A 21,526-nucleotide genomic window follows, 5' to 3' on the forward strand; every position below is an offset into this window, starting at 1 on the left:
TGATAATAAGTATGTACATATAGAAGTTTGTTTAACTCCATCAGAAATTATTAATTAAATGTCATTATGATTTGATAGGAGTCTGGAAATATAGTGAAACCTGTATACTCCATTCGTTTCAGTCTTATCAGGCGCACTCCAAATTGAGGATCTCAACTGGACAAGACGAAAGTACAGTGAAAGTCAAGCGTACTTCCAAAGTAAACTATCGAATGTGCTGTTTACAAGAGAATTGGCAAAACGTCTCAAAGGTAATCCTGTCAGATACCAGGAAATCTATATAGAAAACGTGTTACTTAGATCACAACATTCACGGTGTCACAACTTATTGCCTTCATCCAGGTGTTATCGATACCGACTTGTGGCGTCACGTCGACGACAGCTTCTTTAAAGGTGCCAAATGGATATTTTATAATATTGTCGGCCTGTTTATAAAGTCTCAAGATGAGGGCGCGCAGACAATCATTTATTGTGCGGTTGATGAAGATGTGAAGAATGAAAGCGGTTTGTATTACGCCGAATGCGATGTTGCGAATTCTAGTGATCGGTCGAAAGACATGGTGTCTGCGAAGCGTCTGTGGGATATCAGCTTTAAAATGGTTAAATTACCGCAAGATTACGACCCTTTTGTCGCTACCCCTTAACATAAAAAAAATGTACCGAAATATGTTAGTAGATTTCACACTTGGATAAGATCACATTGTTCCCCAACATGCTCACCTGCATTAACCATAGGACCATAGTTGTAAGACAAAATTTCTGTGATTTTGTGAAAAATCATTTAGGGACTACACGTTTATGTACACCATAGGAAGAAGTGAATGAATCACAATAAAATACTTACTGTGTTGATTGATTATGAGTGATTAAGATTCTGGGATTATACAAGTAGATAAGCACAGTTAAGGGAGCTGATGCTAATCAATGCTGGGAAGTTCAACATCTCTTATATATACGTATAATCACATTCTGGCGATTTAATCGATTGTATGATTCTCGAATTTGTTTTGGACCGAGTTTCTCGCATTTTGGAGGCTATGAAATTGGAATTATTAAATATGTAAGTGGCCGCCAGTTGCTAAATCAATTGTTATCTCGTCCATTATTTTTAAAAATTCTTTTCGCTTTATATAGGGTTTGAACCAAGTCAATCAAGGCCGTAATAATATTATTTTCTAATAACCCTAATAATAATGTTAATTTTTTGTGTTCGACGGGAATTTGAATGTGATTTCTTTACAGGGTTCTAATTTTTAGTTTGAGTTTCAATCGTAGTCCCAAGCTCTAATTTTCAAGTTTACATCCTCGTTTAATTATGAGTTCCAGTTTTAATTGACCTTGACACCTGTCCAGCTTTGCCGTCGTGAGCACAAAGATATCACCTTATCTAAGTTAACTTACAGATAACACTTGGAACGAAGATAACGAAAACTTGGTCAAGGAGTCATTTATTTACTTTCAGTCGTCAATTAACCTAGTTTTAGTTAGTGGTTAATTTCTTCTTTGAGGATTGATACTAATGTAATTTCTTTAAATTTTAAATGTCAGTAACGAGTGTTAGCTTCACTTTAACACAGTATTATTAAAGTAAAGATAAGGGGAGCTTTCGGTAATTACATAAATAACGTACAAGCTGACCGGAAATGTTTCTGGTCCGATGCTTCGGATGCCAGCAACAAATTCTTCGCCTCATATGTTAATTACAATGTGGCTGTGGATATTAATATGGAACCAATAACAGAAACTGAAATTTTACAGGCGCCCAAGAATCTAAAAAACTACCACGTCACGCCCTGACAAATTACTATCGTTTCTCTTCAAAGATTTGCATAAATGCATTAATGTATCCGTTACAACTAATATTCGAACTTCCAAGAGGCTGGAAACTGGCTAAAGTTTGGCCAATCTTCAAATCGAATGACCTCAACAATATCTGTAATTATCGACCAATTTCCATACCGAATAGCGTCGCAAAATTTATTGTTACTTTGTGAAAATGGTACGATACGGTTGCTGCTTTAATCCTACGAAAAAGGACTGTAAGCGGCCATGTTATGGGTGGCAAACACAGCTAAAATTTGCTCCACTTTACGATCATCCTATATCCCTCCTATATTTTTCCTTCTTTAAGATTGTATTAAACGACAAAACTGACATTCATACACACACTATGATATTCTATTCCCTTATTTTAACATATGAGAGGTTCCACCCTGTATATACAACTTACGACGATACATACATTTTTGAGAGTTGGCAACCATGCAATTTCTAGGTGGGAAAAAAGCTGCCTGCGCCACCTAGAAAGCACGAACGAGAGTAACGTTTGGCATCTTGCCTTGAATGGCGGTCGTGAACGCGTCGCTCCATAAATGTTTGTTGTTATTTTGTGTTATTTAATGCAGGTAGTAATTTTTGCATTTCTTTATATCGTATTTGTGTTTTGTATGCCGCATTTTATATTTTTTGTGTTTCAATCTATGTTTTTGAAATTTACTTGGTTTAACCCCAATGCAATCATATGTGTGATACCGTTATGCTATTGTTTGTAATTGTTTACGTTTTTGGTGTAATGTTTGCTTAATTTATGTTTATTGATGTTGATTACTTGGTCTTGTCCCTGAAGTTACATTCATGTAAGTTTTCATTTTATTTTAATATGTGGAAATTGCTGATTCGTTTGATGTATGTACTGACTTGTTGTTTGTTACTAACAATTTTCTCCGTGAATGAAGCAGTCTCGGGAAGGTGGAAAAAGAAACTGTAGTCTATAATTATGTGTTAGGGCACCTAATTCCGTGCACTGTCTTCGACATCCAACTGTAGGTTCGAAACCCCGAAACCAGGGGCGGACTACCCATCTTGCAGGAGCGAAATTACGCTAATCAAAGCTCTTCAGTTTAGAATCTATGTGCGTTAAATGAGTGGCGATTCAATAATTTCAACATATTTTGTTTTTAGTCTAATTTGCCTACAAGGCCATGTAATTTTCCATCTTGCTTTCAACAAAAGGACTTTATTGCACCAAAGATGAGTCACATCCTGTGTATTTCACCCTTTCTCAGAATCTTGGTACCTGCTTCTACCTGACACATTGTCCCCAAAAACTTGTTTTAACCTTGAGTGTAACCAACATTGTGTATATGCATTTACTATCTTTGTTAACTACTGCTTAAACTTTTACAAAATATTTTGTTAATTAACTTTTGGACTGTTTTAATCAAACTGCAAGGTTTTTCTTACGTCGTACTCTTTTTATCCTTGGCAGTGACTTTTGCGAGAGTACGACACCTTTTGGCTTTGTTTTGTTTATATTAATGTACATCAACTAAATTTCCGGGTTTTCACAATCATGATAATTACGATCATTATTAAACAAACTTTTTACAATTTCAGTGTTTTATTTAACGTTCCTTCCCTACTGTGCTTCAGGTCAAAGCGTTATCTATAACTAACGTAAGGGGGCCCTGCCTTAGATGTTTTATCACGTGCCACTTTTCAAATTTAAGCGTGATCTTGTTTAGTTTTAGAGGGAATAGTCATTCGGGTGGCCATTTTTAAACGTTGCCGGGTTTATTTTATTTCCGTGTTCTTGTAGTGTGAAGTTAGCGTAGAACCTGGGGGTTAAGTACACTACACATAGGAAATTCATAAATTATCAACTTCAGAAATGGCTTTCATCTTGAAGACTAAGCGATGCAGGAATAACCCGATAGTATAATGCCGAAAACCCCAAAGTTCTACGATATTCCGTTGCCGAAATCTCGATCGATGGCGCCCGAAGAGCCGACAGTGAGTGAAAATCAAACATGCGTTAAAAATGAAATGAGTGAATTTCCAGACTGCGAACCTTATTTATCTCGCCTCCCTTTGAATTTCAAAAATCACAAATAAGAAGGAAATTGGTTTATTTTATGGGAATTTGTAATTTTAGTGTCATTTTAGCTCCCCAATTTCTTCATTTAAGTGTTATCTACGTGGACACGATAATGACGTTGTTATCGTGGAAGTTAATTGATTTTCGAGACATGGCATGGCTGTTTAGCGCTAATAACAAAGGCTACAGGTGTGGATTTCTTTTGCGCTTAGCTATGGTCTGGAAGAGGGAACACCTCAAGCGCTCCTTTTTTGTGTTGCATTCAAATTTTACGGAGAGAGGAAGTGGTCTTCTGTTTAAAAAGCAGAAATAAGAAGGAGCCACGACGGGTAAAAGAGCGTGTACGTCCGTGTGCGCTCATTTTATGAAGTAATTGGCTTTTCTGTTTGTTTGAAGACGCAGTTTTCGTCTTATTCAAAATAATCTGTACAATGCAATTAAGCTAAAGTCTTGAGACCAGTTAATGCGGTTTTTCCGTTAACGGAAGAAGTTACGTCGGTTTAGAAAAGCAGTTTGTGCATCACGAGACTTTGAAGGTTCTAAGTGTTATCATTGTATCAATCGAGTAGAAAAGTATTTGGCATATAAGACAATATGTTTTTCCAAATTTCCAACGACGACGAAGTTTCTCCACTACAAAGTGTGATGTATCATGTATGCAATGTATAGTGTCATAAAGAGAGAGATACGTTTCTCTTCCATTACCTACCATAAGTTGGTTTTCGTTTTTAGAAGAGATAAATCATTATGGAGAGAAGATGGCTGAATGCAGAAAACATGCAGCTTAATCTCCAGTGTTTTACAATGCACCTTCGACATCCGTAGCTGTAGAAGAAATATGAGATATCCCATTGATGTCTGAGGATAACCATAGGGATCCAAGGAAATCCTGGGATGTCCAAAGGTGTCCCGTGGATCAAAATTTTATCTGTGATTTCCGCCTCGATTCTTATTCATTGCGCATATGATTTTGCCGTATGTATATAATTAGAGGTGTAGACTTAGGGAAAGTCCAAACCTTTTGTATAAACAAGTAAATTTATAATGTTTATTTCAGTCGTGAAGTTGTAACGTGATAAGATTGTGGTTTTCATTGACTTATCGTGATAACTGTAATACATAAATGAGCTCTCTGCCCGAATACTGCCTGGGTAATTATCATATTTTGTGTTGAAACTCGCGTCCAAAAATATCTGCGCAACAATCTATAAATAAACTGTTAAATAACCATAGACAATTAGGCAAAAGAAGTTGAAATTTTAAGGTGAAAGTTTATCGATATCACTGCGTCGGCGCTTGAACACGCCGGCAAAGTTGCCCAACCATCGATTTTCCCTATTTCATTTTTGAATAATAATCGGCAGTTGTTTGCTCGCCTATAGTTAATTAAACCTAATCGAATCAATAAGTACATATGTACATATCTCTAATAAATTAGTGAACACGCAAGTTGGTTTAATCGTGACGCGCTTGTTAGAGGAATTAACATGTTTTAATATACAGTAGCGTTTTGCGATATAAACACGTACAAAGTCAACTTATTAAAAATGAGTGCAAGTTCCAAGGCGTTACTGGAGATCGATATAAATCAACCAAGATATGACCAAAGTACGTATGTGGGTAGGGCACAACACTTCCTTCAAGTAACAAATCCATTAAACGTATTTGCAACCCCTGCGGCGTTGGAGGATGCTCGTACCATCGTCACAAAACATAGGTCTGTCCTTATTATTAAAGAACAAATGATGATGAGTGTGGTTTTAGACTGAAGCAAACGCTTCCGGAAGGCTTGGACGAAGATCAACTATGGGGCGCGAAAAACCTGTACGACTCGGCGTTCCACCCCGATACTGGGGAGAAAATGAACATAATAGGCAGAATGTCCGCACAAGTACCAATGAACATGCTGATAACAGGTGGAATGATGACATTTTACAAAAGCACCCCCGCTGTCATATTTTGGCAATGGATCAATCAGTCATTTAATGCTCTTGTCAATTACACGAACAGAAGTGGAGACGCACAACTCAGTAATAGGTAAGCTGATAAATCCAAGTGCCCATAAACCTTGAGTTTACGGCGATTAAATTTGAATGGCAATATTTGATCACAAAACCGATATTATGCTTGGTGCCCTTCGGTTAAAAATATTTTCAGCTGACGAGTAAAGTAAATCCGTACGGTGTAAGTATTTTTAACTTCCCAAATATTAATTTTATATACCTAGATTCGTTGTTTTTTATTGTTCAATTCGTATAGGTACACATTTTTGTGTGATTAATTTATCGCTACTCAACGCGCTTGTTAAGCTAATATAATTTTATGTTATATGCGTCAGATGCTCCTCCCACAAGACTAATTGTATTCATTATTTTTTACAATACGATAAAGCGCGTTATTGTCCTGTATAACAGTGCAAAACTTTATTTTATAGCAAAAGCCATACAAATCATTATAAAACTGAAAATTCTGAATTTAATTTAGAGGTGAAAAATAGCAAGCTTAGGTTCTCCGGTCGTTTCCATGGAAACAATATTGTATACTGTTCTGAATTTCATTATATTTTGTACTACGTGCCCCATTTTTAACAAGAATGACAGATGTCATTAGAAAGCACAATTATTTGTTTCACTTTGTCTGCCATTTTCGCTTTATCTACAGTTAATGTTTAGCCCACTCATTCAAACCTATTAAAATGTCAATTTAACAATCTGCTACAATAAAGTAGTAAGTCATTTCGAGACCTTTTTGTTCAGTTTGGACACGTGGACTACAATAGGCTTTTGCAATGAAAGATGGTTGAAATTCGAAAATTATTTAGAAGACCAGCCCATTTCTCGTTTCTTATTCCTGAAAATTTGCTTGCTACAAAAATAAACACTAAGTGACCAGATAGTTTTTAGTGTATATATATTGACGACAAAGGCAAAAAAAATGAAATCGTTCCAATATACACTTCCCTTTTACAGGATGTTCTACAAATATTTTTTTCTAATAACTCCAAATTTAAAGCAATTTACATGGCACGGTTTCTACGAAATACCCCTAACTAAAATTCCAAATAAGAACAATATACAGGGCGCCCTGGGTTGAATTTGAGTCGAAAATATCCTAGGCCGGTAAAGTGACGGTGCGGCCGGTAAAGTGACGATGCGGCCGGTAAAGTGTAAAGTGACAGGTGCGGCCAATAAAGTGACCGCCGGCAGAAAACGTAGTCTGCTCTGCCTCTGTCATGGAAACTAAAATTTCCGGGCAGAAAGTAGGCATGAAAATGAAAGTTTCAGGACGATTTTGGGTAAAACAATTTTCCAACAGTGTGGGGTTTACGTCCCCTTAATATTATTAAATGAAAAAAATGTTGTCCCTTCCCTCACGGGACGCCCTGTGTATTGGAAAAATTTTCATTCACAATTTTCCTTGAAAATAATTGCAATTAGCCCACGAATTTTCCTTATCGAACATTGAACAAACTATTTAAAACAATACCGACTTTTTAGGGGAATTTTTCGAAATGCGGAGAATTTTCCCACGGCCCCCAGAATTTTCCCAGGCTCAATACTCCTATACCTATTGCAATAGGATGCATTCAATCCAATTGATGATTGTTAAATGAAAAATCTGTGCAGCACTGTAAGATTCGCACTTCCTTAACAGTACCAAACAATATTGCACATCTTTACTAACTTTACAATCGAGTTTCCTTGACTGTCCGCCCACTTACTTTACAAGTTAGTATATCCATTTCTTTGGAATATATGGGCATAGACACTGTATAACACAAATATACTGTTTTCTTAGAACGACTTTGACGTATTAAATCGGAGTAGGGACTTCTAAAACTGATGGTTGAGAAATATTTTCAGATATGAATTACTGAAATTGCCAAATTTAAAACTGTATACTTCTCAATTATTTATCTGGCCCACGTCATTACCAATGTAAAGAAAAATTGAATGGTAAAGGAGTACCTACAAATCAACATTTTTAGCTTCCTAGCATGTGCTAGGTAGCTATTGCGATAGCCGTTTTTTGAACATTTCAAAATTTCATCAAATGTCGACGTTTTAGACCATTTTAAGCAACTTTTAAAGAATAAAATTTTTTTCCGTCTGTATGTACGTACGTACGTTTGTTGGCAATTTGTTGAAATTTTGTATATATGTTTTAGGCATACCGAGCAGAAAAATAACGGGCCGGATTTTTGAAAAAAAATTTTGGAGCGCCGTAACGGCATCGAACTTTTTTTTTCAAATAGCAACCTAAAATTTTTATTCTATTATTTGGAAGACCTTATTTTCCTGTGTACAACCTACAAAAAATTGGGCCGGGTTATATTATCAAAAAACGGAGAAAAAAATTGTCAAAGCCAAAAAATTGTGTTGCATATGTGCAAAACGCAACGATCTTGTTTCTGAAGCAATTTAAACGAAATTTCTATGGTAAGTCCCTTTAATAAAAGCAAACAAAATTCATGCGCAAAAATCGTGTTGCGCTTGCGCAGAAATGCAACTTTCTTATTTATGGAACAATTTTAACGAAATTTGGATGGTAGGTCCTTTTAATAAAAGCTAACAAAATGCATGCGCAAAAAATAGTGTTGCGCATGTGCAACATCCAACTTTCTTATTTAAGGAGCAATTTTAACGAAATTTGGATGGTAGGTCCCTCTAATAAAAACAGTGTGTACATACAGGGTGATTCCTATAGTACCTGACACCGTTTGGGAGCGTGTAGGTGGTGCGTAGGGGAGTATTTTGATATAGGACACTTGGGGTCGGAAATCTAAAATAAGGGTGCCAGAGCCAAATTTACCTTCTGGAATTTCGCGCCTGTAGGTAGGCAACCCAACCGGCCGGCGGTGCACACGGAGCGATCTCAGGCGGCGATGTGTGGCTGACACTTGATCAGAATTTTGTTTAAACCCACGAAATCCCGTCTGCAACGACGCGTATCAAGTGAATAAACACTATGGCAATAGTATAATAATAGTTGGCTAGATGTAGGAAGTGCATTGAGAACAACGGTGGCCACGTTGAACACTTGTAAACGTTATTGCTTTTGACTGTCGTTTTCCCTCCTTCCCTCCCATGTCGCTTCCTCGCGCTAACTCGCTCTGCATCGCTCCGCGCGAAACGTCGGTCGGTTGGGTTGCCTACATACAGGCGTGAAATTCCAGAAGATAAATTTGGTTCTGGCGCCCTTATTTTAGATTTCCGACCCCAAGTGTCCTATATCGAAATACTCCCCTAGACACCCCCTATACGCTCCCAAACGGTGGCAGGTACTATAGGAATCACCCTGTATGTTGGCAATTTTTGGTTTCACCTAGGAAGCTATTCTGTCAAGAATTTGACACCTGGTTTTTTCAAAACCACACAATGATCCCAAATGTTTACTTTGTAACCTCTGTTTCCTCTGTATAGGTGCCGCATCTATAGATTTATTTATTTATTCCTTTATTTTTGAGTGGGAGGGGTTTCAGCTAAGGCTGCGCTACCCCCCATAACCCACTATACATTTACAAATATCTATGTTCGAACTCGGATTCGAACCAGGTACCCTTAGTACCGCAGCCGAGCTAGATTGCCGTTTTAGAACGCTTTTTACCAAATCAGAGACCAATTCGAAATGAGAACACCCAAAATCTAGGTACAGCTGTTAGTTCTATCCTCTACTCTCTGTTGCAGCTTTTCCGGACGTATAGCTTTCAATAATCCTTAGTTTTTTAAAACAAAACCGTGTGTTGTTTCCCTTTACCACCCAATTTTTGAATATAGGTACCTATGTTTTGTTGAAAAATTTATTGCCGCAATAATATGCCATATTTTTTAGAAAGATTTCCTGATTTCATTTCTAAAACGTGTATTACACAGGAAGATTAAAAAGATTAAATTTGGAAAGAAGGCCATCAGATTTAAGCGAGGGCCAATAATACGCTCTATACAGAAATAATTGGCGTAGTTATTTTAAGTACCACTGTCTCGATCCACATGCCGACAAACATTGCGAAGCCAAAATTTTTACTTTCTGGGACCAAACGTGTGTCCTTCCCCTAAAGGTTTGCAATAGGATAGACACAATCAAAACAAGTCAAAAAAATGTTTGGGCCACTTTTTCTGAGATTTGACCCAAAGTTAGTATTTTTTAAATGCAATATACCCTGCCGACAAACGTAAATTTTTTTGCATTTTTTTCCTGATTACATTGATACATCACAACCTTTTTTTTTTAATTTTAGCCATGATAAAAACCCTACTACGGTTTTTAAATAGTCGGCCATGTGATGTGATGCCATGAAGATTTTGTTATCTGTTGTCTCCTACTAAGTATCTGCAAATATTTTTTAATAAGAAGCTGGATACATTTGCGTACACGGGGGATTTTTTGTAATTTTTTTCTCTACCTCCATTCTAACTACATGTCAAAGCACATATCTACTTATACACAGTCTCATAGTCTTAAATCCACAGCTAGACGGAGGGAATTCGTGCAGATATTTGCAATACTTAATACAGACACAGACATATTTCTGAAATCACACTATGACGGTGTAATCATTGTAACCTAAACGCGGTCTGTCGATAAAAATAAATAAAATTCGGAAGATGTTAAGGTTAACGAAAAGCCGGTACGTGGTATAGAAGCGAAGTTTCATCGTGTACAGGCAGACAGACATACAACAAAATAGACGAAGGCATTACTGTGTGGCGCTTAGAAGGAAAAACGCGGTCTCAATCATTTATTCTTAAAAAGGGCTAAAATTAAAAATCAGCACCACAGATGCACTTATCAATGTTTACCAAAAACAATGAAAAGACGTACCAATTATCCCAAAACGTGTCGGCCATGCGAGTTGAAAATTTTCGTCCTCCAGATGTTGGCATTTTTCGACTTCCAGCTCGTAAACATTCAATTCTTCACCAACTACGGTGACACTTATAGTTGTTTCTACTTTCTTCGGTAAAAGTTTCCACTGTGAAGATAAAACGGTATTAACACATGACCTGTTAGTAATTACAGGATCAAAAATGCTATTAACGGACCTAGCACTGGTGGACAGTATCCCCAAATCTTCTTAACAAGCTCAGCAATGATTGTGGTTCTTGCATTGCGAATGCGCGCAAACAAGGATCAAGTATTACCATAGTTACGAAAGTCTAAAATGCAGAGAATAAACCGATAAGAAATTAATTAACGTACCCACCTGTTCGTAATGAAGATAAATATTGAAAAGCGTGCACTCGCTCACCAAATCCCTCCGTGAAAAGAAAGATTTTCGCAGCAGTCGATAGGTATATTGATACTTAATCGCTTATTACGCCGAACGTCGTTCGGGTTTTCCCAATGTCCTTTAAAAAAACTAAATAATTTCATTTAAAATATTCGCCGTCCACGCAGCTTTTTGAGATGCATCTTCAACTTCAACGATTCCTTTTTTAAGCGCCCACCCAACGCAAGAGGTTTAAACACAATCGGTCTTAATCAAAATTTGTAAAAAAAAGATATCTCGATTGGGGTTATAAGGAAATAAATCAACAGCGGTTATTTTATAAAGACACCTGAAATCAGTAATTCACCAAATGGAGAGTGCTTTGGGCCGTTACGAAAATAAATTTCAAAACCTACGAGAACGATTGAACCAAAATTAAAACAGTAGTTAAAAATGATTTTCGAAATACTTTTACATTGAAACTCGCCCTAATCTGTTGATCCCTGACCACCCTCGCAAAATTTAAATGGAGTGATTCGTTTAGTTTGCAGAATACTTTTATTGTCTTAGTCCTTGTCATCTACCTATACTATCAAATACCTTGCAACTCAAAAAACATATTACCAGATTACCACTACAAGTACAAAGTGGTACTTTCCCCATTATAACCTTGTAATGGGGTATATATTCGTCACATAAAATTATTGCTGGGTACTGACTGTCTAACGGGGTAAATAAAAGAAAGGAATGATCGTAGGTTTCCTGTTATTCTGTTGGGGAATTGAATAAACTTAATTTTTTATTCAATGGTTGGGGTATGTCGCAATTGGTATAATACGTAACTGATGGAGTTTTTAGCGCATTTTTGTATTATATTCATTATGGCTGGCTGTCTGGCTGAGATCTCAGCAATTACAATTGAGAGTGAGATCGATAATTTTTAACTTTGCTAATATAAGATACTAATATGTATTACCAAAAATGCGCTTTCATCATCCGCATATGCTGATTTACAACTTGTTTAAATAGCATATTCTCTTTCATTAGGCTCATTTGATAGAGGTTTTTTGTCTTTTCGATGACATAACATGTTAGTACCCTTATACAAGAAAAATTTTCTATATCTTACAACAAAATAAAACAAATGAACGTGTAGGTATCCTATTAAAATTGAAGACAAAACGAAATTAACAAGAAAATGGTTTTCATCGCACTAATAAGTGGTCAAAATGTACGGCTGTGGCCTAACATACAATGAAAAGCCTGAACAAAATTTCTGAGCATTCTGGGAGAAATTGCTTCTTGTATTCGTTGCAGTCCTGAGGTGGGGTGGGTAATCAGGGCCGGCTTTAGGTGCAAGCGGTGTAACCCTCCGCTTACGGCGCATACAACAAGGGGCGCAAAAATTACTCAAATTTGGAGTTGTAAAAGCTTTCAAACGCATTATCTTGTTGCTGAAAGAGCGTGCACATTTGATAACCGCATGTGTGTGATTCAAAGATGTTAAATTATTTTTCTGAGGCCACATCGATTTTGATCGAAATACGTCAAAATCGTTATTTATGCAGCAAGATCGTTGGGAAAAAGACCAAGAGCATTACCTCAATGCCCAAGACATGAATTTGGTGCATTTTTGGCGACCACGTGGATTTTGATCAAAACATGTCAAAATCGTTATTCTTGCATTGATATCGTTGGGAACAAGATTAAGAGCATTATCTCAATGAGCAAGACATGAATTTGATGCATTTTTGTTAACTATAAAATGTATTATGTAAGATTAAAATAAATTGTAGTTAAAAGTGATTGTAATACCACAGATTATCTGTGGTAATACTGAGGATCCTTCGATATTTCGTTGTATCGGTTTATTATTGGGAGTTATTATCAGGCTTTAAAGAAAACCGGCAAATTCCGATTACTTCGGAAGATATGTCAGAAAAACCGAAATTTGCCGATTTACCCCCTTACGAAATCACCCCCATTATGATTTTTTTTGCTTGGTTACCCCCATAATTTTTAGTACAGAGCAAGTTGGAAAACAGGATGGTGCACTCGCACACATCGCCCTAATTGTGCGAGAATACCTATGGGGCATATTTTCCATTTTCCCGGAATTTGACCGATAGGCATTCTCGCACGGTTATGCCGTCGTGCGCGAGTGCACCGTCCTGTTGAAACCAACAGTTTCCAACTTTTGTTTTTTTTTGTGAGTGCCGTACACCGTGGTATTTGTAATAAAAAATGGTACTCTACATAATATGTACTTTTTCAAATAGATTTTCATGTGCAGAACGTAGCACAATACTAGTCGTCAAGTTTGGGGCCCTAAAAAGTCATATAAATGAAAAATCAATTATAAATCAAGGAGTGTATGAGGCAAATTGATTTATTATGTGATTATCTCAGCCCAAAAAAAAGATTATTTCTAACATTACGGCGTTATTAATAATGCTGAATCCTGATAGGAATATTTGATGGACTTACGGTTTTTTCACATTCTAAAGGGTCCCAAGCGGCTAATGAAAGGATGATCTGGGTTAGGATTTGCTTTAATAAAAAAAGATGTCGAGAAGAAAAAGAATGTTTGGCAAGGAGATGAATTTTGCCTTCTCCAAAACGTGTATTTCCGTAAAAAAAATAGTGGGGCCAGTTTTTACCCCAATGCAATACCTCCCTTACTAACGTGCGGGTGGTAAAAAATGATTGATGGAAGATGAAAAAAACGACCATACATCAGTTCCTGTACAAATCCCTACTAGGTCAATAAAAATTATCGTGCTTTACTGCTTGTTTTTCCAACGAGATATTGGAAAGTACAACCGCCCCGTTTCCTATTGATTTCGTTAAATATTTAGATTTGTTTTTGAATTCCAGCCTTGGATTAGTAAACTTATTACTTATTTGATGGTTCAGTAAAATTCGTTGTGAGCTATTTATGTACTTATTAAGGGCAAAAACCAATAAATTATTGCTAGAAGAAGTGGGGTGCAATAAATACCTGAACACACAGTCCAGGATTGGTCGAGTACCTAATTTTCTTTTTACCCGGCTCTAAATTCGCGCACAAAAATTGGTAAATTTCAATTATTTGTACAAAAAGGCACTCAAGGCCTAAACCTAAAGTTAATTGGGTTGAAATTTCATGGTGATGGTGATCACAGGGTGCTCTTGGTTTTGCCAAAAGCGGTCATTTCATTTTAATTTTCGCGTGGTACCATATCGCGTTACTCGTTGTAATTATGATATTCACAAACATTGTATTTTTTGCAGTCATCTTCTGACATCTTACGCTTGTGCAACTGGCGGCGCTTTAGTAACAGCTTTGGGTCTTAACCGATTAGTAAAGGTAGGTAATCACACATTTCAACATCAACCACATTAAACTAATTCGTTTCAGAATGCTTCTCCTATCGTTGGTAGGCTAGTGCCATTTGCAGCGGTTGCAGCTGCCAATTGCGTCAATATACCTCTAATGCGATCTCAGTAAGAAAAATTAGAAATTGTATAAAGTATTACAAAAGTTTCTTCCAGAGAATTAATAGACGGTACTCCGGTTTACGATAAAAACGACAACAGAATTGGCGTATCCCAGCGAGCTGCGCGTGATGGTATTATTCAGGTTACTTTCAGTCGAATAGCCATGGCAGCACCAGGCATGGGTACGTTACAACACCCCCCTAGGCCATTGTAAATCACATTCTTTGTCATTTCAGTATTAGTTCCATTTGTCATGAATCGTTTGGAACGGAAGGGAATCTTACGCCGACTACCATGGATGACACTTCCCATACAAGTATCCTTGGTTGGTCTGTGCCTAACATTTGCAACACCATTAGCGTGTGCAGTGTTCAAGCAACGAGCCGAAATCAAATATGATAACTTAGAAGATGATATAAAGGTAATAAACTGGCGGTGGGGATGTCGGGTGATTACTTATATGTGCAATTCGTAGGAAAAGTTGAAGCAGAAATTTGGACCGGAACTTCCTCACACGTTATGGTACAACAAAGGTCTATAAAGAACAATTAGTAAATGCTTAATAAAGGCAATGTGTCGACAATAAAATGCAAATTTATTTCCGATGTTATTAAATTACGAAAGTTTACCTGAGTATTTTGATGAGTACCAACACCCTGTAATAATTTTTCGTGGAGAAGCAAGAAATGTGTTGACAATAAAACGCACATTTATTTCCGCATCGTTTACTTAAATATTTCAATTTCATCCAACGATCAAGAAGCTTTCATCGGAAAAGATGTCAGGTTGAACCGCTTGCCAGGCTGCAGGTAGAACGTCGCATGGGGTCGTTACCACGCGAATATTATCAGGCAATGCAATACAAAAACCTGAAACACATTCCGTAGTTTCTCACATTCCTAGTTGCTGGCATTGGTACCTGGAAACCACGATGGCTTTTGGGATCCACGAAGTTGAACGTGCGAGGTAAATCTGGGTGGTTGTGGTATTAAATGGTATTCCAGTACGTTCTCGTCTTCATTGTGGTAGAATAGCGGAACGTTATCAGAAACATTTAAAGTATCGACCCGCTGCGCCTGACTTGACGGAGCGGCACCTGCCAGGTCCATAATCGGTTGCAGTTCTAGTAAAAAAATCAAAAATGTTATTCCAAACACTTTTATTAACGCACCTTCAACGCCCCACGGCGGTTTTTCATCGCTTATATACACAGGATATCCGCGTCTTTCAGCTTGTCCTGTAAACAAATGATTGATTAATAGCAAATAATGGAAGTCAGGAAAAACCTCGCTTAGCAGTGTTGTTAATTTTCGGCCTCGTCTTTCCTTGTAGCACGCGAGTAGAGTATATATTATCAGTTGGCGATCTAGCATTGCAATCTCTTGCGCGCGTAGCTAAATGCTCGATTTCAGGTGGAACGGATTCGGTTAACACGGAAGAAGGCACGTCTTCTGGTACCACGACTTTTTGCATTGGACTGGGAGCCACGGGTCTGAAACAAAACCGATATGTTACTTATGTAAACATTCAGTATATAAGAGAAAAGACTCTGTCGACAAATTAGTTGAAAATTGTGTACAGTGAAACAGTTCCGAAAATATGAGCACCTTTCTCAAAAATCTTGAAATTACCAGGCGATACAAAAAGTTCAATTGTATTGCATAAGGCGTTGCAGCATCCAATTTTCCGAATTGCTGCTACCTTTTTTTTCGACTGTAATTTGGAAAAAACCTTGACTCGACAATAAAAATGTAAGAGCATTGCTTTGAGACATTACTCATGATCAAGTGTTGTGGAAACTACAAATTTTAGAGCCAGACCACGGTTGGAATACAACGACTAAATAGACACGGGTGGTGCCATCTACTTCATCGCATGGAAAAGAATGGCTGAAGATCAGGAAGGATGGAGAAAAATTAGCATTGTATACTGACATTTGACAATAGTCGTTAGGTTAGCTCAAATTTATAGGACAGATACTATAAGAATCTATGATAAGAATCCACCGGCCACCCTGTAGATAAAGAAAATTCTAGGTTAGGTTCATGGTTAGGTTGTGGAAATTAAATTTGTATTATTCCTTATTTGCTAACTTTAAACGACAGACCCAGACAATGAGAAAGTCAACTTTCAAAAAGGGAAAGCCTGGAAAGGCTGTCGGTAAACCGAAAGTCTCGCAGACCAAAATTAATTTCAAGGTGTTAGAACCGCCTACGAAAAGTGCAAATGACAAAAAGGATTATAAGTACTGTGCCCCCATACTGCAGGTCTATAACTAATAACTCGACATTTTAGAGTGATACAGTTGCAAAACGGCTTAACTGCATGCTTAATATCTGACGTGATGGGAGACGACGATTCTGATTCCTCTGACGATAGCGGCTCAGAAACAGATGAGACTGTGACTACCGAATCGGAGGTGGATAGCGATTCGTCGGACAGTGAGGCGGGTACCAAATCAAAATCTTCGGACAGAGAAACAAAAATGGTATAGTACACTGTTACAGTACTCATTAAGGTAGACAGTACATCAGTTTTGAGTACTGGAAAACAATTCTGTTACCTAACAGTTTCCAACATTTGATGTACAGGGTGGAGCCACTTGTCGGTACATTAGATATTGACAATTAGTACTATTTTGTACTTTCTCAGTACTAAATATACAGTGTGTCTACTTAAGTTGGCCACATATGGTTTAATATAAGTTTTACAAGCATCTCTGCTTTCAAAAATAATAATATACGATATCTTCCTAAAGACTATGAAGGCGAGACTGAAGGTTTATTCATGTTAGCAATACAAAACCAGGTCATTAACACACGCAACTAGAAAAAACAAAAACACTGACACATGACTTGCACAAACTGGATACAAACATCGACACAAAATCATGTAGCTAGAATCATACATCAAAAATTAGCTCTTAAACAGATAAGGCACCATACCACAAATATACTCCACAGATAATACTTGAAAACAACAGACATAAATTATATTGGGATAGAACCAGACATTACACTTAGGTATAACTAAACATGCATAATAGACATTGCTATTCCCAACACTAACAACTTGACCCATACAGAAATACCTATACAGGGTGTCCAGAATATTTTGACCATTTCAATTTTAAATTAATTTATGCTGGTTATAGATATCCGGTGTAGCCGAAATTTTTGTCAATCTGCGATAGTACCCAAATGGTAGTACTGATGTACTGACGATCTTTATACATACGCGTACTATGTGCAAATAGCTTATCCATAAATTCTAGGCGGGCGCGGCTTTGTGCGTGGGAGTCGGAAGTATGAGTGATCCCAGGGAGATTCCGGGTCTGGCACATTTCTTAGAGCACATGGTCTTCATGGGAAGTGAAAAATATCCCGAAGAGAATGATTTCGATTCGTTCATCAGTGTAGAGCGCTCTCATTTAATGGTACAGCTTTCGTACTTAACGTATAATTGCAGAAACACGGTGGTTTCAATAACGCATCAACCGATTATGAAGTAACAACCTTTCACTTTGAATGTTTCGAAAAACATCTGCCAACCGCACTACATAAGTTGGCACAATTTTTTATCTCGCCACTCATGAAACGAGATTCGATGACTCGCGAACGGGAGGCTGTCGAATCGGGTACTCTTCGTAGGTGTGCAATTGAAATACTCATCGAATGATAGAGTTTCAGCTTGCTGTCCCTTCGGATGATTTTCGAAAGGAGCAGTTGATAGTTAGTATGGCTCAGGATTCCTCACCAGTCAATTCGTTTTCGTGGGGCAACCTTATCACATTGAAAGACAATGTAAGCGATGACCGGTTGTACGAAATGCTGCATGAATTTCGTAAGCGACACTACTCGGCGCATCGCATGACTGTTGCGATACAGGTAATGTCAAATGGCTGGATTCGCTCGTGATACTAAGACCAAAGAGTAAATGAGATTCTGCTTTTTATTACCGTGTAATAATCCCAGTCGCAGAGGGTGTACTTAAGAATTGAACACCAAGAGGACCCTAGACATGAAAATAATTATAAAAATTACAGATACCTTTGATGAAACTGGAATATAGATTATGGCAAGGTTGCCAAATATATTATTCATAAATTTTTTCCACATGGGGGGTAGGGTAGGTACAAGGACAACACCTTCCCTTAAACAGATGAAACTTACACTTACAAAGCTTGTTTGGGCATATTACCCCGCACGCACACGGTCGATAATTAAAAAGAAAAGTGTTCAAGTAACTCGCCAATCACAACGAAACGCGCCAAACATCCCCACTTCTCCAACAAGAAACGCGCAACTTTTCGCAACACCTTATCTCTTCGTTATGTCGCCTGATAAAACTCCTTATCGCATATACAGGGTGTCCCGTCATTATTCATTCCAGGCGATTCCTCTGAATTCAGTAGTTCAAAACCGCAAAAGTAAGTCCGGACAGACAGACAAAATGAAAACAAGCGCACTTTTTTTTAATTTTTAAATATACGCGAACTATATCTCTACGGTCTTGGTATCATAAGCACTCGCCTCTATCTAATGCATTGCTTTAGGCTAGGTTGCCGATTGCTACATTGGAAAAGTTGCTTGTCGATTGTTTTTCGCCTATTCCCAACAATGGGTTACCACCTGACGATTTTAAAACGTTGATTGGTGATACATTCGATACTCCCAAATTTCGTCAGTTGTATTACGTAAAACCGGTAAAGGATATTTGTCAGGTAGGTAATAGTAGCTTAACTTCATTCTTCTAATTGACATGTCTGCGTATAGGTGGACTTAACGTTTTATTTACCCTCATTAATACGTTTGTATCGTGTTAAACCTCATGTCTACCTGTCATGGATATTGGGTTATGAAGGCAAAAATAGCTTGTATTCGTACCTGAAGAAGAAGTATGTGAGTGTTAACAGCTGTGTCAAAGTTTTAATGGTGTTTTATTTAGGGTCTGGGTACTCTCCTTAAGCGCAGCTAACGAGGAATCGGGCGCGGAATATAATTCGATATATGCAACATTTACGATCAGTTTAGTGCTGACCAGAGAAGGTTTTAGCAATATAAAGGATGTAAGTCACACAGTTCCCGAGCGATAAACTCATTTTGATTACAGGTTGTTGAATCTGTTTTTTCCTACATAAATTTATTAAAAATTAATGGACCAAGTGAGAGAATCTTTAGAGAAATGCAGTCGATTGGCGAAACTTCGTTTAGGTTCGAAGAGGAAGAGACCGCTGCTGATAATGTTGAAGATTTAGTCGAGCATATGCAATATTTTCCTTCGAAAGACTATTTAACGGGAGATACTTTGGTATTTGATTATGACCCTGATGTAAGTTTAGAGTGCTGTGTTTCCCAGTTACAACTCCTGCTTCTGATTTCATTCCCTTTTCAAAAAGTGTACTATGTAATGACCTAATTCGCGGTGTGCATAAGCGTCCTGTCATAAATAATATACTAACACAATTTTTGGAAAAATTACTAAATTTGAGCGTTTTTGAGATATCGTAGTACGGACGGACGGCTGGACGTTCAGAGTAGCTGCTCTCAATATCGCGTTGCTTAACAAATACAATATTCTGGCATCATATTCGTTGCATGCACTGATAGGGCTGCAGCAAAATTCACCTTAAGGTAGGAACACACCTGCAGGTGGACGTGTCAATTCTACCCGTCTCGTCGCGTCAAATTACACTCATTATTGTAAAACATAGATACGTACGCAAACTTGACCAGAGGTCCCTACATTTTAACAAGCAATTTCACGTTTGCAATTAAGCATGTGAATCTAAATAAACAAATAAACGTATTTAGTTGATCGTCCCCTTTAGAATGCCCACAAGACAACCAAGATCTGTAAACACTTTGCGGTTCTTTTTCATAAAATTAGACAAGAGCACATAATGCCTCTGTAAAAATGGCAGTAATTTTGAGGAGCGCAAAATATGCACACGTGTGGAATTATTCATGGCAAAAATTAGAATTTGGGGTTGTGACAAGGTTATCGGAAACTGCTGGCTATACTCGATAAGTCTGGGTACCTATGCTTAATGCAAAGAGTAAATTATGGTTACTCTTTGCTTAATGTTTCTATTTAAGGCTATAACCATGGTACTAAACAATTTGGTTCCAACCAAAATGAATGTGATGATCAGTTCCGCTGATGTTCCAACGAATATTGTATACGATCAAATCGAACCATGGTTCAAAACTCAATACAAAGCCATAGGTAAGTGAAGCCAACATTAACAAAACTTCCTAATTAATTGGTATACACATAGATATCCCCTCCGATTGGTTGGAATGTTGGAAAAACGCAAAGCCCTTACCAGAATTCAGCCTACCCGGCCCCAACCCTTTCGTAACGACCGATTTCTCCATCTTACCCAAACAGAAAAACTTATCCAAGTATCCGGAGAAGGTATTGGACTCACCCTTGATTGAATTATGGTATCGGAAGGATGATAAATTTGAACTCCCGTTAGCTTACTACTATTACTATTTGATCTCGCCTTTAGCGTTGAAGTCGGCAGCAAGGTGAGTAACGGGTGGTGGTTCAGAGAGGGCGACTACATTACACCTACTATTCAGTACTTGTATGATGGAAATGTACGCAATTTTGGTGCAAATGAATTTTGCAGAAGAAGGATATGATGCCTTGTTAGCCGACTTAGAATTTGAGATTATTGCGGGCGAGAAAGGACTCGCCATTAAAATCTCGGGGTACAATGAAAAATTAAACGTAAGCCCTCTGTCCCTTTGCACACATTACACGGTTTCTTTTAGTTACTTATAGAACTGGTGGGAAAGTGCTTGAAAAACGTATCTCAAACTTTCTCAGAACCCCTGTTCGATGCCATAAAGGAAAAGTTGAGGAAATCGTATTACAATGCGATTATAAAACCATCGAAACTATGCAAGTTGGTTTCAGTAGCGTGCAGTGTTTCGGAAATTAAATTT

The 21,526-nt window shown here is 37.6% G+C and overlaps 4 protein-coding genes and 1 long non-coding RNA gene across 6 annotated transcripts in view; 3 read left to right on the forward strand and 2 right to left on the reverse strand.

Moving 5' to 3' along the window:
- Positions 1-1,400, forward strand: part of LOC116176942 (retinol dehydrogenase 11-like) — a 3,558-nt gene extending 2,158 nt beyond the window's left edge. Inside the window, exons 3-4 of the mRNA XM_031495784.1 lie at positions 123-251; positions 301-1,400. Coding sequence (XP_031351644.1) covers positions 123-251; positions 301-644 — 473 coding nt within the window. The 3' untranslated portion in view covers positions 645-1,400. The remainder of the gene's footprint in view (positions 1-122; positions 252-300) is intronic.
- Positions 1-11,131, reverse strand: part of LOC116176944 — a 24,650-nt gene extending 13,519 nt beyond the window's left edge. Inside the window, exons 1-3 of the long non-coding RNA XR_004146562.1 lie at positions 11,082-11,131; positions 10,921-11,034; positions 10,700-10,850 (exon numbers count right to left, since the gene is read on the reverse strand). This is a non-coding gene — a long non-coding RNA (uncharacterized LOC116176944). The remainder of the gene's footprint in view (positions 1-10,699; positions 10,851-10,920; positions 11,035-11,081) is intronic.
- Positions 4,924-15,195, forward strand: LOC116176940 (sideroflexin-1). Its single transcript, XM_031495782.1, has 7 exons — positions 4,924-5,594; positions 5,642-5,914; positions 14,361-14,436; positions 14,488-14,573; positions 14,622-14,749; positions 14,804-14,988; positions 15,043-15,195. Exons 1-7 carry the CDS (start codon positions 5,425-5,427, stop codon positions 15,106-15,108), a joined length of 984 nt encoding a protein of 327 aa, XP_031351642.1. The 5' UTR covers positions 4,924-5,424; the 3' UTR covers positions 15,109-15,195.
- Positions 15,196-15,249: 54 nt separating this feature from the next.
- On the reverse strand, positions 15,250-17,535 carry LOC116176943. Of its 2 annotated transcripts, XM_031495786.1 has the most exons (5): positions 17,513-17,535; positions 15,854-16,059; positions 15,739-15,804; positions 15,487-15,690; positions 15,250-15,436 (listed from the first exon to the last, which is right to left on the reverse strand). In XM_031495786.1, exons 2-5 carry the CDS (start codon positions 16,038-16,040, stop codon positions 15,312-15,314), a joined length of 582 nt encoding a protein of 193 aa, XP_031351646.1. In that variant the 5' UTR covers positions 16,041-16,059; positions 17,513-17,535; the 3' UTR covers positions 15,250-15,311. The 2 variants fall into 2 exon arrangements, with proteins under 2 accessions (XP_031351646.1, XP_031351645.1); XM_031495785.1 differs by lacking the exon at positions 17,513-17,535 and having other exon boundaries at positions 15,854-16,176.
- Positions 16,573-21,526, forward strand: part of LOC116175428 (nardilysin-like) — a 10,378-nt gene continuing 5,424 nt past the window's right edge. The window contains exons 1-13 of the mRNA XM_031493550.1: positions 16,573-16,812; positions 16,863-17,055; positions 17,842-17,982; positions 18,036-18,204; positions 18,249-18,454; positions 19,123-19,290; positions 19,343-19,464; positions 19,515-19,635; positions 19,680-19,898; positions 20,666-20,795; positions 20,848-21,103; positions 21,158-21,308; positions 21,353-21,508. Of these exons, the coding sequence (XP_031349410.1) occupies positions 16,613-16,812; positions 16,863-17,055; positions 17,842-17,982; positions 18,036-18,204; positions 18,249-18,454; positions 19,123-19,290; positions 19,343-19,464; positions 19,515-19,635; positions 19,680-19,898; positions 20,666-20,795; positions 20,848-21,103; positions 21,158-21,308; positions 21,353-21,508 (2,232 nt within the window). The 5' untranslated portion in view covers positions 16,573-16,612. The remainder of the gene's footprint in view (positions 16,813-16,862; positions 17,056-17,841; positions 17,983-18,035; positions 18,205-18,248; positions 18,455-19,122; positions 19,291-19,342; positions 19,465-19,514; positions 19,636-19,679; positions 19,899-20,665; positions 20,796-20,847; positions 21,104-21,157; positions 21,309-21,352; positions 21,509-21,526) is intronic.

Source organism: Photinus pyralis, unplaced genomic scaffold (assembly GCF_008802855.1).
Source record: "Photinus pyralis isolate 1611_PpyrPB1 unplaced genomic scaffold, Ppyr1.3 Ppyr1.4_LG7, whole genome shotgun sequence".
NCBI lineage: Eukaryota > Metazoa > Arthropoda > Insecta > Coleoptera > Lampyridae > Photinus > Photinus pyralis.